Source organism: Lissotriton vulgaris, chromosome 3_1 (genome assembly GCF_964263255.1).
Source record: "Lissotriton vulgaris chromosome 3_1, aLisVul1.2, whole genome shotgun sequence".
Taxonomy (NCBI): domain Eukaryota; kingdom Metazoa; phylum Chordata; class Amphibia; order Caudata; family Salamandridae; genus Lissotriton; species Lissotriton vulgaris.
Genome location: NC_141689.1, coordinates 1,253,248,950 through 1,253,264,302, shown reverse-complemented (window position 1 = coordinate 1,253,264,302; position 15,353 = coordinate 1,253,248,950). Strand labels below are relative to the sequence as shown.

At 47.9% G+C, this 15,353-nt stretch overlaps 1 protein-coding gene across 1 annotated transcript in view; it reads right to left on the bottom strand.

Annotated features, from left to right (window-relative positions):
• GRSF1 (G-rich RNA sequence binding factor 1) overlaps positions 1-8,952 on the bottom strand; it is a 484,726-nt gene extending 475,774 nt beyond the window's left edge. Inside the window, exon 1 of the mRNA XM_086961766.1 lies at positions 8,573-8,952. Coding sequence (XP_086817892.1) covers positions 8,573-8,665 — 93 coding nt within the window. The 5' untranslated portion in view covers positions 8,666-8,952. The remainder of the gene's footprint in view (positions 1-8,572) is intronic.
• Positions 8,953-15,353: the final 6,401 nt, after the last annotated feature.

The following is a 15,353-nucleotide window of genomic DNA, read 5'->3' as shown; positions in this document are numbered from 1 at the left end:
AAATGGTCCATACTTACGTTGCCTTATGACAAAGGGGGGTTTGATGTCCCGGATTTTGAGGTTTATTATCTGAACACCCAGGCGCACTATGCCTATTATTGGATGCGGCCCACGCCCTTTATGCCGCAAATAGCTGCTGAGGAATGGATTGTGCATCCCATACCACTCAATGGCATGGTAATGGGGAAAGTTAGTGATGTGGAGATGCCGGCCACCACGGTGACGTGCACGATAGATGCGTGGACTCGTATTGCAAAGGTTTTGGGAACCACGGTGTTGTACTCGCCGGCGATGCCACTTACATATCACCCCAAATTGTCGCTGCTGCAGGAAACGGGGTGTCAAAACATGTGCAAGCGAAACAAGCTATCCACGTGGGGTGACCTATTTCTCGAGGGTACTCTTCGTACGAGGGACCAGTTCTTCCGTGAGGAAACGACCCTCTCCTTTAGACGTTTTTTATTACATACGGCTCCGGCAGGGGCTCCGTGGTTTGCTTCCACAGTTCCCGGATGAACCGGGGGTAGCCCTGCCACTGCATGATATGCTGGTGTCTGATGGCCGACATCTGGTTTCGAAGTTGTACAACACCATTAGAACGCAGCGAGTGACTCCGGTCAGTCATGCGCGGGAACAGTGGAGTCTTGAATTGGGCGTTGATATCACTGATGAGCAGTGGACCTATTCCTGTGGCATTACTGCCAATATCTCATCTAGCTGCCGGCTAAAGATAATACATTATAAATTTGTTCAGAGATTATACTACACACCAGCTAGGAAGTTTAGATTTCGACTGGCAGAGGATGACAGGTGCGCTCGGTGTCGGGCGGAGGGAGCTGGCTTTCTTCATTTGGCTTGGGAGTGCAGTGAGATACGTGACTATTGGGTTCAGGTTTATGACGTACTGCAAATCATGACTGAGGAGGCTGTGACATTGGATCCCCTGGTTATGCTGTTGGGATACACGAAGGAAGTTCCGGTGACCTACCGCAGGTTTGCAGATATCGCTTTATTACTAGCGAAAAGAAGGATAGCCTGTAGGTGGGGAAGAGGCAGAGCTCCGAAATTTAAGGAATGGTTGGATGATATAGAATATTTTCAGGATCAATATAATGTATACGCTGACTTGATGCCTGTGCGGTGTAGACCCAGAGACTTCTGGAGTCCACTGCAGACTTACTGGCTGACCAAGGCCGCACAGCGGGCGGACTCGGATGGTGATAGCCAGGATAGCGTGGTGTGAGGGGTGGCATCCCTGGTGAATATGCGTTACTGTTATGGAGAGATATGATTGATTACTATGCGTGCTACCTGCGCCGGAGTGTCATGAGAGATCTGCGACGGATGCTGGCTTCTGATACCTGGGGGGTTCCGGGATGCTACTATCCGCTGTGCATTTACTACTATGTGCATCCCTAGGATTATCACTGAGTGCTGAGAGTTCTTAATATCTACTGATGCTGTACATTGTGTGCTATACTATGCTGGGATCCTATCGGCTGTAATACTCCCCCCTTTCTTTTTGTAACTTGACCCTGCTGTACAATGCTCATTGCCTCATATGTTGACCCGTACCTGCGATTGTAATGTGGCCTGCCCATTGTGGAGAGCTTTCTCATCTATTTTCGACTCTTGAATTGTGCCTTGTATCTCGTGACCAATCTGTATGTGCACTGCTGTATGGTTTTTGCTCTAATAAAGGTTTAAAAAAAAAAAAAAAAAAAGTATCTTACATGCCTGTCCCATTATTTGCTGTGTAAAGTGCTGTATAGATAACTTCAGTGTGCTACATAATTTCCCCTCGATTTTTAGTAAAAGAGAGTGGGCTGCTCGCCGTCAGTTGCCTGTCAGCATGTTGGCTCTTCATTAATAGCGTCATTGCAAGGATGAAGGTTGGAGTCCGCCAAGCGCTGCCTGCAAGTATTCTGGGATGAATGAAGCGTTACCTGTGGCCCGGTGTCTCTGCTGCAAGGCTCCAGTGTCCGGGTGGGGACACCACGGGGGTGTTTGGAATAATGCGCTCAGTCCGGCCCAGCGGCGCTGACTTTGGGGGGGACAAATCAATGTTCACGCCCACGCTGCAGGGTCACTTTTTCACGACCCCAGGGCCCTTAATTAGATAAATAAAATGACGGCCCCGGTTTTCCACTGCATGCGTCCATACAGAGCAGGGTTGTGAGTAGGTCCCGGCTGGGGTGGGTGGGGGGGGTCTGTGGTGAGTCCACGCCCAATCAGAGGGCTGCAATGCCATGTGCTGCAGGCATGGAGGCCACATGACTTAGCAACGACTACTGGTATCAGGATGAAAGAGCTCTTCCTTATTCTTCAGGGAGCCTGTAGGTACCAAAGATTGCAGGATGAAGGAGCTCTGCAGGGGGCTGCAAGGAGCTTACATTGGGTACACCTTGCAGGATGAGGGCGTTGTCAATAGACTACAGGGAGCCTGTAAACACTAAAGGTCAGAATTTCTGATGCTGCATGCTTGCTACAGTTACTACAGGTAGTAGGATACACTGGGAGGAACTAGCAATAACAATAGGTAGCAGGATTAAACATGAGCTCTATATGATACTGCAGGGAGCTTGCAATATCTAAAGGCTGCAGGCGAGCTCTGCACAGTCTACATGGCGCCTAGAGTAATCCGGTTGCAGGGCAAGGGACCTCTGCCAGAGGCTACACAGAGCCTGTGGTGACTACAAGGAAGAGAGCACTCTATCTCTGAAGTGCCAAGCTCATTGTCTGGTGGGTAGCTCGCTATACCGTGAGAGTTTGCTATATTTGAAGTGTGGTCAATTTGCCACTCATTTCGGTGTTGTACGTGATTAACCAGAGGGATGCTCTTATTCTGTCTTTGGTCTAAGTGCCTAACACTGGCGGCAATTGCGGGACATCACGTGCAGTAAGTGCTGCAGCATTCAAGTTTCGATCACAGACAGACGCTCCGGAAGAAGGGTGCTGGTACATTGTTTTTAGGTCGAGGACGGCGTTCACGATTACCGAGCAGGAGCCGCGGAAGGCGCGGCAGCCCATCTCCCCGAAGGAGAACACGGAGCCCATCGCCTCACCGGCCCCGCTCCTCTGCTCGGAGGTCCAGATCTCGCTCGAGATCACCCACTCGCCGACCGACATCCCGCTCTCGGTCGGCATCCAGGGGAAGAGCCGAGCCTGCCTCCAAAAGTCGCTCCGTCCCATGTCTGTGTCTCCCAGGAAGTGATCAGCCATCGGGGAGGCCCACGAAGAAGAGGTAAGAGACATGCAAAAATTAAACGTTTTTTTTTTCCTGAAAGTTTCTGAAAGCCGCTTTAGCATTGTTTTTTTGATGACACGAAGACACATTGTTAAAGAAATACAGCAGTAAAGCATCTACATGTAATATTGAGGCTGTTCTGCTGTGTTGTCAGTATCCTGCTGCAAACACGACACGAGGAGTCACCTCTTCACACTTAAACCGAAATAGTGGTGTATAGGGTGCATTCTTAACGCGTGCTTCATCAGCCAGAGTCGTTGATTTCTCCTTTGCGCTCGTCGACTCGTGGAAGTGGTGATAAACCAATTGTTTGCTCTTCATTGACTTTAACAACACCATGACCATATTTGATGTTTTTTTTATTATGAATTTTTGCCCAATTTAAAGCCAGCATTCAGTTTTCAAAACAGGTGCTTTGTCGTTTTGATTGCAGACATACAGGCGGCTCCACTGAAATGATGCACTTCTGCTTTTGCATTGTTTTCTGCATAAATATTTATTTATCCATGTGCCAAATCATCAGGCATCGCTGCATGAATTGCACATTACACCCCCAAAAAGTTGCTTTTAGCTCAAATATATTAAAAGGTACCTCAAAGTAAGTACCAAAGATGTAGACCCTATGCAAATGTTAGCTGATCATCATTTTATTTTTATACTCCGGCTGTAAACTGGTACTATTGAAAGGAAAATATTGCCGAGGCAGTGTTTGTTAAAGTTTCAAAAAAGTACAATAGTGACACAGAATATGCCACGTTGTGCCGAATAATGTGACTTTTATTGTTCGCATAAGTTAGCGAACCTTGCCACATAATTAAACCTTCCGTTGTTGCATAGTGTCAGTGGCCCTGTGTGTTGGTTGTGCGAATCGAATGTACAAAATTATTCTTCAGGTTTTTCTTTACACATTAGACGGTGTAAATACAGAGGCATGAATGTAGAAAATGAAAACGTCTCTCTGACTTTGCCCATCCTCTGTGTGTGTGTGTGGGGATCTGTGTGTGGGTGTGTGTGGGGGGATCTGTGTGTGTGGGGGGGGGGGATCTCTGTGTGTGTGTGTGTGGCTCTGTGTCTGTAGCTTTTTTTGTAGGTGGCTCTATGTGTGGGTGGCTCTGTCTGTGTGAGGGTGGTTCTGTGTGTGTGTGTGTGTGTGTGTGAGGGTAGCTCTGTGTAGGTGGCTCTGTGTGTGTGGGTGGCTCTATGTGAATGACTCTGCGTGGGGGGCTCTCTGTGTGTGTGTGGCTCTGTGTGGGTGTAAATGCAATAGGTCATGCATATGCGAGCGATTAAGCTATTGCCATTATAAATGACAATGCCATTTATTTAACGATTAAGCTATTGGCAATGTAAATGACGATGCTATTTATTTATGATTTAAAAAAAAAAAAAAGTCATGAGCAATACCAATAGCTCTACCTTTAATAATGCAGAGACCATTGCATTGTAAATGCTTGTTTAGAGTACACTCCCTGAGGAAGAGCATATCATGCTCGAAATGCATTGGAGAACAAAAAATTATTTCATGAAGTGATGTGGAAAACACAATTTATTATGGAGTGAGGTGAAAAGTAATGTGCATATGAAATTGAGAAAGATGTGAAAGAAAAAATTAATTCCAAGAATATAATGAATGAATAAAATTCAAGTTATATTGAACATTTGAAGCTTTATTGATTACTACAGGAGTGCCCCATTAAGGGATTTGCAACCAAGTCCATTGGAAGCACACCACTGTGTTGATTATCTCTACGTTTACAGGACGGAAAACCTCACCCTGGGAGCAACCTAAAATTCATTTAAATTGGTAATTAACAATTGATACTCACTAACACTATTCCAGTTGGAAAACGGTTGTGCGCATGCATATGATTTAATTTAGTACATTAGACTTTACCACACTAGAGAACATACCTAAATATACATGAAAGTCTGATACTTTACAGGAGGATCTAGCCCTACTTGGAACACAATTCATTTGCCATCTACTTCATCATGCACTATAACTATACCCACCCCACTAAGATAACCTTTCAGAGTTTGATCCACTAGAAGACAAGCTTTCCAGATTTTAAATACCCACTAAAAAAATATGACGTTCATCTATAAAACTTTGGAGAAAAACGCATCTGACACATTTCAGGCCCGGAGGGCTTCGTAGGAGGTAGACCTTGACCTCCATGGAAAAGGGAGAGTGCCAATCTACCTCAATGGTACCTAGACAAACTAAAGTATTGTTTACTTCAAACTTATTTACTTCCTACCTCCACAGACTACATTCTACTCGGGGACCTGAACTTTCAACTCGACAAAGGCAACGACCACGACTCCATCACTGACTTCGACAACCTAGTACTGAAGCAGCTCGTCAACACACCCACCCACAGAGCAGGTCACACCCATGACCCCATCTTTGCGGGAGTAAAAAACAACTGCGTCAGCCACACTACTCTGGACAGACTACCACTGAGTTCACTTCACCTTCAACACCACCACACACAAGCCCGCCCCACAAATGCCACGACGGAAATGGAGTAAGGTCAGAGAGGAACTCCTCAACACCACTCTCCGTCAACACACCCCCACCGCCACGACCGACACCAAAACCACAGCCAGGGATTTATACCGCTGGGTCTCCTGCTGCACAGACAAGCTTGCACCGCTCCGCCTCACGCCAAACAACACCCTCTGAAGGCCGCCTGGTTCACCACAGAACTCCAAGAAGCCAGATGCTCCTGCAGACGCCTAGAAAAGACCTGGCGATACCAGAAAACCTCAGAAGCACGGAAAAAACACAAGAGTGCCCTGAAGGAATACCACCAGGGCATAAGACACACCAAACGGACCTTCATAAAAGACAAAGTCTAGACCCACACAACCAACGCCAAGGAACTTTTCAACGTCATGTAGCAGTTCGCAAAACCTGCCTCCAAAGCCACAGACATCACATCCTCCCAGGAACTCTGCGACAAGCTCAGCTCCTACTTCCATCAGAAGATCAAGGACCTCTAAGACAACTTCAGCGAACCAGCCCCAGACACCACCACCCCCCTACCTGCCGCTGCCAAGCAGACAGTCACGTCTTGGGATCCCGCTACCGTGGAACTCATCACCACGACCATGAAGAAAACTCACTCAGGAGCACCAACGGACCCTGTCCACCGCACATATACCACAAGGGCCGCTGCCATCGCACCCAAACTAGGATGTACCATCAACGCCTCCCTCAGATCCGGCATTTGCCCCGACGACTGGAAACGGGCAGAGGTGAAACCCCTCCTCAAAAAACCATTGGCCGACCCCACGGACCTGAAAAACTACTGGCCCATCTCTCTCCTCCCATTTGCGGCCAAAGTCACTGAGAGACTCCTAAACGCCCAGCTGACTGCCTTTATCGAAGATAAATCCATCCTAGACGCCTCCCAGTCTGGTTTCCGTAGCAACCACAGCACCGAGACAGCCCCCCTTGCCGCCACTGGCGACTTCAGCATGCTACTGGACCAGGGACACACAGCGGCCCTCATCCTTCTAGACCTCTATGCAGCCTTCGAAACAATTTCACATCGCACGCTCGCAGCCAGACTTCACGACACGGGAATTCAAGGAGCCGCCCTCAACTGGATCCAATCCTTTTTCTCGGGTAGAACCCAGACAATCCGACTCCCTCCCTTCCTCTCCGAACACACTGAAATCAACTGCGGAGTACCATAGGGATCATATCTCAGCCCCACGCTCTTCAACATCTACATGGCCCCCCTTGATGCCATTGTCAGAGAGCATGGGATCAGCATTGTATCCTACGCCAACAACACACAACTCATCCTCTCACTCATGAAGAATCCCGAAGACACCAGACTCTGCTTCCAGGAAGGAATGAAGAACGTGGCAGCCTGGATGAAAGACAGCTGCTTGAAGCTCAACTCAGAGAAGACCAAGGTCCTCATCCTAGGACCTTGCACCACCGCCTGGGACAACATCTGGTGGCCTTCCGCCCTCGGGACCCCAGCCACCCCTACAGACCACGCCCAGAACCTCCACATCATCCTCGACGACTCCTTCTCCATGACCCGCCAGATCAACGCTGACGCCTCCACCAGTTTCAACTGCCTCCGCAAGACCTTCAAATGGATCCCCTCCGACTGCAGAAGGACCGTCACCCACGCACTCATAACCAGCAGACTTGACTACGGCAACGCCCTCTATGCCAGAATCAACAGAACTCTTCTACACAGACTCCAAAACATCCACAACGCCGCAGCCAGACTCGTCCTCTGGACTCAGCGGCACAAGCACATGACCCAAAAACTACGCGACCTCCACTGGCTCCCCGTCGAGAAGAGGGTCACCTTCAAACTCCTCATCCATGCCTACAAAGCCCTCAACAACATCAGACCCAATAACTCAACAAGAAAGTATCCTTCCACGTACTCAAGAGGAACCTCCGCTCCGCCATCGCCCTGGCAGAGGTCCCCCGCATCCAGAAAAACAAAGCCGGAGGAAGAGCCTTTTCCTACACTGCACCCAAGACCTGGAACGAGCTCCCTGTGAACATCAGACACTCCCCAACCCTGCACACATTCCGGAAGGACATCAAGTCCTGGCTTTTAACTGATCTAGAGCTTACCCCCCCCCCCCCAACGCCTTGAGAACCTCACGGGTGAGTAGCGCGCAATATAAACCCCGATTGATTGATATAGCTTTAGGATTCCTTTTCTATCAAACTATGAAATATCTACTTCTTGCTAGATAATGCCGACTATACCAAATAATCCAAAAATATGGGTTATTACTGGCCTTGTCTTACCCAATAATGAGGTCCTGAACTGCCACATAATATATACTTTCAGAAGTAAAAAGAGGATGAGCTCTTACAAATAAGGTGCCAGGCCACTGTCACGCCCAAGCTGTTGGTCCAACAATTTACAACGAATCGGTCCAGTGGCTGGCCCCGAACAGGCTTCCATTTAATCCCTGTTACCGATCAGCAGTCTCCAAATAAAAGAAGTAGTAAGAATGATACCAATAAGTGAAGAAATGATCAACCTTCGGTCTATAAAGGTAAATTGCTTCTGTGCTGGTTGTATGTTCATGGAAACAGACCCCCACGTGCAGGGGCCGAAACTTTACTTTTCACTGTAACATGAGTATTCAGCAATAACCAATGCAGCGAACACAAACTACATCTGCGGCAGATACGGCCCTCTGCTCAGCCACAAAAAGTTTGCTCGTTATCACCACTTGCTCCCCACAACTCTCCAGAATCTATCGCATCAGGGGCAGGCCCGCAGATGCCAGTGGTAGGGTCCCGGGATGAACAACAATCGGTACCTGGCAGTTTCCCCGCCAAGCGCTTGCCGCGCCCCGGCCCCGGAGCAGCTGCAGCAGGAGGCGGGTGCTGAGGATCCTGCAGCTGCCGGACATGCCCAGGAGCAGGGGACTACCGAGGAGCCTACTCCTCTGCGACGGCAGGAAGTGGATGGAAGGGAGCTCAGGCGGGTCCGCCTCCTATCGCCGCCCACTGTAGGCAGAGGGACTCGCACAGCAGAACCCGTCGGGGTCAGGACCAGGCTTGTTTCTCTAGAGGTTGCTGCGCCTGCTTTCCCAACACGAAGGGCAGCGGAGGAGAGGCGGTGCCAGGCTCCGCGGTCGTCCAAGGGGGGGCGGCTTCGGGCCGGGTTTCGGCCTCTCCCAGCGTCGCCATCTTGGGCTGGGACGCTCAGTCGTTTCTCCGAATGTACCTGTCAGTTGACGAAGAATGTTCCCAAACGAGAGTACTGTCTTCGACAAGTTTCTTGACAAGTGCTTCATCATGTGAGCAAAGGAGATCTGGATGTCTGTTTATCCTTTACAAATAATTTGGTTAAGTGGTCATTTTTAATGAAGGAAAATAGAAACTAATATAACGGTTTAAACAAAAAATAGAGTCACACAATTAGCGAGACGCATGTAAATGATAATTTTCAAATTACTGCGGTGCATACGAGGATGTATGTTCTATGAGATTGCAGAGATCTATTGATAGCTATTAACTGTCCTTTTAATGTACACCTTGGAGGTAGGGGCGTGTCAATGAGATAAGGGCTGGCCCAACAAGCCCCTAGAATTTGTCAGATAAATGGTTAAGTCCTAGTGACGTAATTGAGCAAATACATTCAGGAACTACACTTACCCTGGGAAAATTTATACCTGAGGTAAGTATTGCGTCGGACTAGAACAGAAGTGGCCCACCCCCATTGGTGAATTACATAGCTAAACAAGCTTTTGCAATACAATCAGGGCCTTCTGTGGTTATATTACTGTAAAGGCAAGATTTGAAAAAAATATTGTTTACGGGTGCTCCTGGAAGACAATTTCTATGGACTTGAATCTAGAAAATGCTGAAGTGATTCTGGTATTTTACTGACCTCTGCTGGCCGTTTACATCAAGAAAGTGAAATAGAGGCAGTTGCCAGAAAAATTTAAAAAAGAACGTCCCTCAGCAGAAAGCAATTCTGGTATTTTACTGATCTCTACTGGTCGTTTTCTGTCAAGACAGTTAAATAGAGGCAGTTGAACAAGCAGAAAGCAATTCTCTGGTATTTTACTGATCTCTACTGGTCGATTTCTGTCAATACAGTTAAATAGAGGCAGTTGAACAAGTAGAGCGCAATTGTGGTATTTTACTGACCTCTACTGGTTGTTTTCTATTAAGACAGTTAAATAGAGTCAGTTGAACAGAAAAAAAACAAAGAGGAAGCAGATAAGTCCTACGGCTGATCTCCAGAGCCCACAAAGTACATACACATATAAGTATATACTAAAGTATATACAAAAGGTCTCGAATGCTCGACCTAAAAAGCGCGCCATGTTTGCAAATACGGGCTGTTTTTTATTTTTTTATTGTCCTCATTTGCCGTCTATCTCACTTCAATGTCTACCCTGGAAGTCTGTACTCACTCTCAACAATGAGGAAAGTAGGCTGTTGGAGTGGGGCCTCGCCTACTAGTACCAGATCTACCCTGGGTATCGAATGAAGGAACCACTGAGATACCTCTTCTACCAAGATCCAAAGGCTAGTTGACTTTTGCCGATAATTGGCCATAATACCTGACCTCACACGGCTTAGCCAGAAGAGTATTAACAGCATAATCATAGGACCGGGGGGGGGGGGGACAATTTCTCATTGTCATCTAAGATCCCCATCTAAGTTGCAAAAGATTCCAGAATGCCTTCCCTTTGCTACTTCCCTGTCTGGCTAAATCCAGTTTGGAGACTGCAAGAACTGATGTCTGCCAGTCCGCAAAAGTAGGACTAGATTCCGTCCACTTTATGCAGATTTGCCTCCTGGCTAACAACACAGAGTAAACAAGCATTTGCAATGCTATAGGTCTCGCATTAGGAAAGTGTGAGCTATTAGTATTGTAAATGACAATTTTTTTTAATATGTGTTGGCTTTGAAAATATATAAATTAATAGCATCGTTATTCACAAAGCCACTAGGTTACGCTTTCCTAATGCGAGTCCTATTGGCTATGGCAATGCTTATTGGTAGCAAGCAAGGACAGTGCTGTTGTGGTGCTGAGTGCTGATGTGGTTGGGCTGAGTGATGTGGTGGTGTATTAGAGTGATGTGGTGGTGTCCCAGAGTGATGTGGTGGTGTCCCAGAGTGATGTGGTGGTGTCCCGAGTGATGTCGTGGTGTCCCCGAGTGATGTGGTGGTGTCCCCGAGTGATGTGGTCGTGTCCCTGAGTGATGTGGTGGTGTCCCCGAGTGATGTGGTGGTGTCCCCGAGTGATGTGGTGGTGTCCCCGAGTGATGTGGTGGTGCCCCTGGGTGATGTGGTGGTGCCCCTGAGTGATGTGGTGGTGTCCCCAAGTGATATGGTGGTGTCCCCGGGTGATGTGGTGGTGTCCCCGAGTTATGTGGTGGTGTCCCCGAGTGATGTGGTGGTGTCCCTGAGTGATGTGGTGCCCCTGAGTGATGTGGTGGTGTTCCTGAGTGATGTGGTGGTGTCCCCGAGTGATGTGGTTGTGTCCCCGAGTGATGTTGTGGTGTCCCCGAGTGATGTGGTGGTGTATCCGAGTGATGTGGTGGTGTATCCGAGTGATGTGGTGGTGTATCCGAGTGATGTGGTGGTGTCCCCGAGTGATGTGGTGGTGCCCCTGAGTGATGTGGTGGTGTCCCTGAGTGATGTGGTGGTGTCCCCGAGTGATGTGGTGGTGTCCCCGAGTGATGTGGTGGTGTTCCAGAGTGATGTGGTGGTGTCCCTGAGTGATGTGGTGGTGTCCCTGAGTGATGTGGTGGTGTCCCCGAGTGATGTGGTGGTGTCCCCGAGTGATGTGGTGGTGTCTCCGAGTGATGTGGTGGTGTCCCTGAGTGATGTGGTGGTGCCCGTGAGTGGTGCACCTGAGTGATGTGATGGTGCCCCTGAGTGATGTGGTGGTGTCCCTGAGTGATGTGGTGGTGTCCCTGAGTAATGTGGTGGTGACCCTGAGTGATGTTGTGGTGTCTGTGAGGGATGTGGTGGTGTCCCTGAGTGATGTGGTGGTGTCCCCGAGTGATGTGGTGGTGCCCCTGAGTGATGTGGTGGTGCCCCTGAGTGATGTGGTGGTGTTCCCGAGTGATGTGGTGGTGTTACTGAGTGATATGGTGGTGTTACTGAGTGATGTGGTGGTGTCCCTGAGTGATGTGGTGGTGCTCCTGAGTGATGTGGTGGTGCCCCTGAGTGATGTGGTGGTGCCCGTGAGTGGTGCACCTGAGTGATGTGGTGGTGCCCCTGAGTGATGTGGTGGTGTACCTGAGTGATGTGGTGCAGCAGCACAGAAACTGAAGCTAAGAACACGCAGGGTTGAGTGCTACAAAGCGCGTTCAGTTTATCAGAGCACAGAATGATGGAGCCGGGAAAAAGCAAGGGGAAACAGGAAAACACAGGGAGAGTGTCTAATGATAGAGGCAGCGAGGGCTGGGGTTTGGACAGCAATCAAGTACGGGGTCGAGAAGGCACTGAATGGGAGAACACGGAAAACACCCAGGGCCAAGGAAGGAAGATGCAAGCACACGGGAGAGCAGGGGGATGGGGCTTGGACAGCAATCAAGTACAGGGTTGAGAAGGCACTAAATGGGAGAACACGGAAAACACACAGGGCCAAGGAAGGAAGATGCAAGCACACTGGAGAGCAGGCGGAGCACTGGCGTAGCTAGGGGGGCGGTGGGGCCGGCCCGCCCCAGGCGGCACTATTTCGGGGGCGGTAGCGGCCGGTGGTTACGCTACCCTAGTGGCACGTGGTGGCAGCGTTTATTATTTTGGGACACGCATAATTTTTGGCCAGCCCCGGCGCACTAGTTGCAAATGCAGTGTCCTGTGAATGTTAGACCGCAGTCTGCACACTCTGCTTCAATTAACAAACAGGCTGCCGGCTGATTGAATGCCTGAGTTGATCTTGAATATGACGTTCGGTTTGTTTCCCTACTGCCACCTGATGTATGAACAGTAGAGTTAATATACTGACTTCCATTGTGGTCAGAGTGAATTAGCGGTTTGTTACTATAGAGGTATTTCGTATTTTTTGCTTATATTTTTTACGCAACAGATCTAGGGCCAGATGTAGAAGCCCTAATACCGGTCGGAAACGGCCGAAATCGGAAACGGACGATTTCAACCGTTTCTGACCGGTATTAGGGTTTTCAGATGTAGGGGGCTGAAAAATACAGAATCGGTATATTTTCCGATTCGGTAAAATTACCGATTCGGTAAAATTACCGATTCGGTAAAATTACCGATTCGGTAAAATTACCGATTCGGTAAATTACTGAATCGGTAAATATACTGATTCTGTAATTACATATGTAGGTGGCACAGTTTACAGTGCCACAGGCCCTTAAGAGTCCGTATTTTACCACACAATCCTATTGTGTGGTAAAATACCGAATTCAGGTGTGCATGCACATCTGTGCATGCACACCTGTTCAATGTGACACACAGACATGCCCTTAGGGCATGTATGTGTGCCACATTGCACACAAGCCTGTACTTTGGGTGCTAGAGGGTGTTAAAGTGACACCCCCTGCACCCTTGCAGGATTCGGTATTTACCCATTCTGTAAATACAGAATCGGTATTTCCCATTGATTCCTATGGGCTTCAAAGCCCATAGGAATCAATGGGGAATACCAATTCTGTATTTACAGAATGGGTAAATACAGAATTTTACAGATTCGGTCATTCAGATTTTAAAATTATCTAAATCTGCCCCCTTCCCATTTACAGACTCTTAAATACCGAATCGGTAAAATTCGGTATTTAAGAGTCTGTAAATGGGAATTACCTACATCTAGCCCCTAGTTATTATGCTTCCAAATCAAATAGCTTGCATCGTGAGTACAGAGGCCAGAAAGCTTGCACTGCTGATGTACTTCTCTAGCTGCCAACAGTTTTAAGAACGGCAGCAAGAGGCAACAGTGAACCACCCTGTCTTGTCTCTGTTTTCAATACACAAACATCATGAGACACAAAGGGAACTTAATTAGTGAAATTGAAGAGACATCCGCCAGATGCAGAGTGCCAGAACTAAATGTAGGAAACTTATTTTCTGAATTAGCAGAAAAGGAGCTTGCCACAAGTGGCTTTCAGCTTTTTATGCATGAGGGTACACTGTACAATATGTTTAAGACTGCTCATGACTTGGGAAGCGCACATCAGGCACTATACGATCATATTTATCAGTGCTCACAAGAGGGGCTCCCACCTGCGTGGCAAATAGCCTTCCATGGCCTCAGAGATTTGAGGATCCTTCTCTCCAACGAATAGCAGCCCCTGCGCTTAATGACTTTCTTTTGGAGATGGCTGATAACAACAAGCATTTACAATGCAATAGGTCTCGCAGCATTAAAGTTTGAGTTATTGGCATTGTGTATGACAATGCGTTGCATAACTTTTTTAGCAAACTTTGAATTGGTGAGCAGTCAGAGTGTGTGCAAGAGTATGCTGTTCTTGAAAGCAGTATGGTACAGAGTGCAGGAATTTGGATGACCTGAGCATTAAAAACAAAGCATGAATAAAAGGCATTGTCATTTACAATGTCAATAGCTCAATCTGTTGTAAATGCAAGACCTATTGCATTGCAAATGCTTGTCTCATGGCCGGCTGAGATTCGGTTCTCTCAGGACTTTAAGTGACCCGGTCCGTCTGGATCTCAGACCAGTAAGAGTCAACAACGGATATTGAAACGGAAATATTGAAATATTGTGTGTGCGCGCGTGTGTGTATGTGTGAGGGGGGTGTCTCTGTATGTATGTATGTGCGTGCGTGCATGGGCGCTTGTGTGTGTGTCTGTGTGTATGCGCATGCATGTGTGGTGCTTGAGCTTCCCAGGAGACAGCGCCTGGCCACAGCGCGCGTTCGCGTGCGCGTGGCAGTTTCAAATCGCCTCCAAGGCGATGCGCGCGGCCGGTACTGTCTCCTGGGAAGCACAGTCTGCAACAAAAGATCTCTGGCGAGACACAGCGCTTACGCGCTGTGTTTTCGCTACGAGACCTAAAAAGGGGATTCTCAAAACATGTTCTGTGGACAGCAGGTCTGACTTATCAGTAAATTGACATGTTTTATAATACAACATTTTCTGACCTATGTCAGCCGTCCCTGAATCTTGGTAGGTCGAATAAACAGATAACAATATTGTAACTGTGATGTCTGTCCCACAGGAGTATGGCTTTCAGATTATCCAGAAGAAACATTATTATGGGCTGGAAATCCTGCTGATTCCTTGATGTCAGAGCTAAAGTGGGGTTCCAAAAGTCCTTTCTGGATTCTCCAGGAAGGGAGAAAGAAATACATCATATACATGCACATACACCATTCACACTGTATTGCAGAGTGTGCGAGCACAGAGTGCTTTGCAGCACTCAGTAAATAAATACATAAAAAGGGGATTCCCAAAGAACGGTCTATGGACAGCAGATCTGCACTTACCAGGAAATTGACATGTTTTATAATACAACATTTCTGACCTATGTCTTTTATGAACAGAATTGACCAGATGTACAAAGCTGTTTTGCTATCTCAAAGCCAATCTGTAAGCCAATGTAGCATGTATTCGTAGACTTTGGGATCACAAAAACATATTTCGTAATGT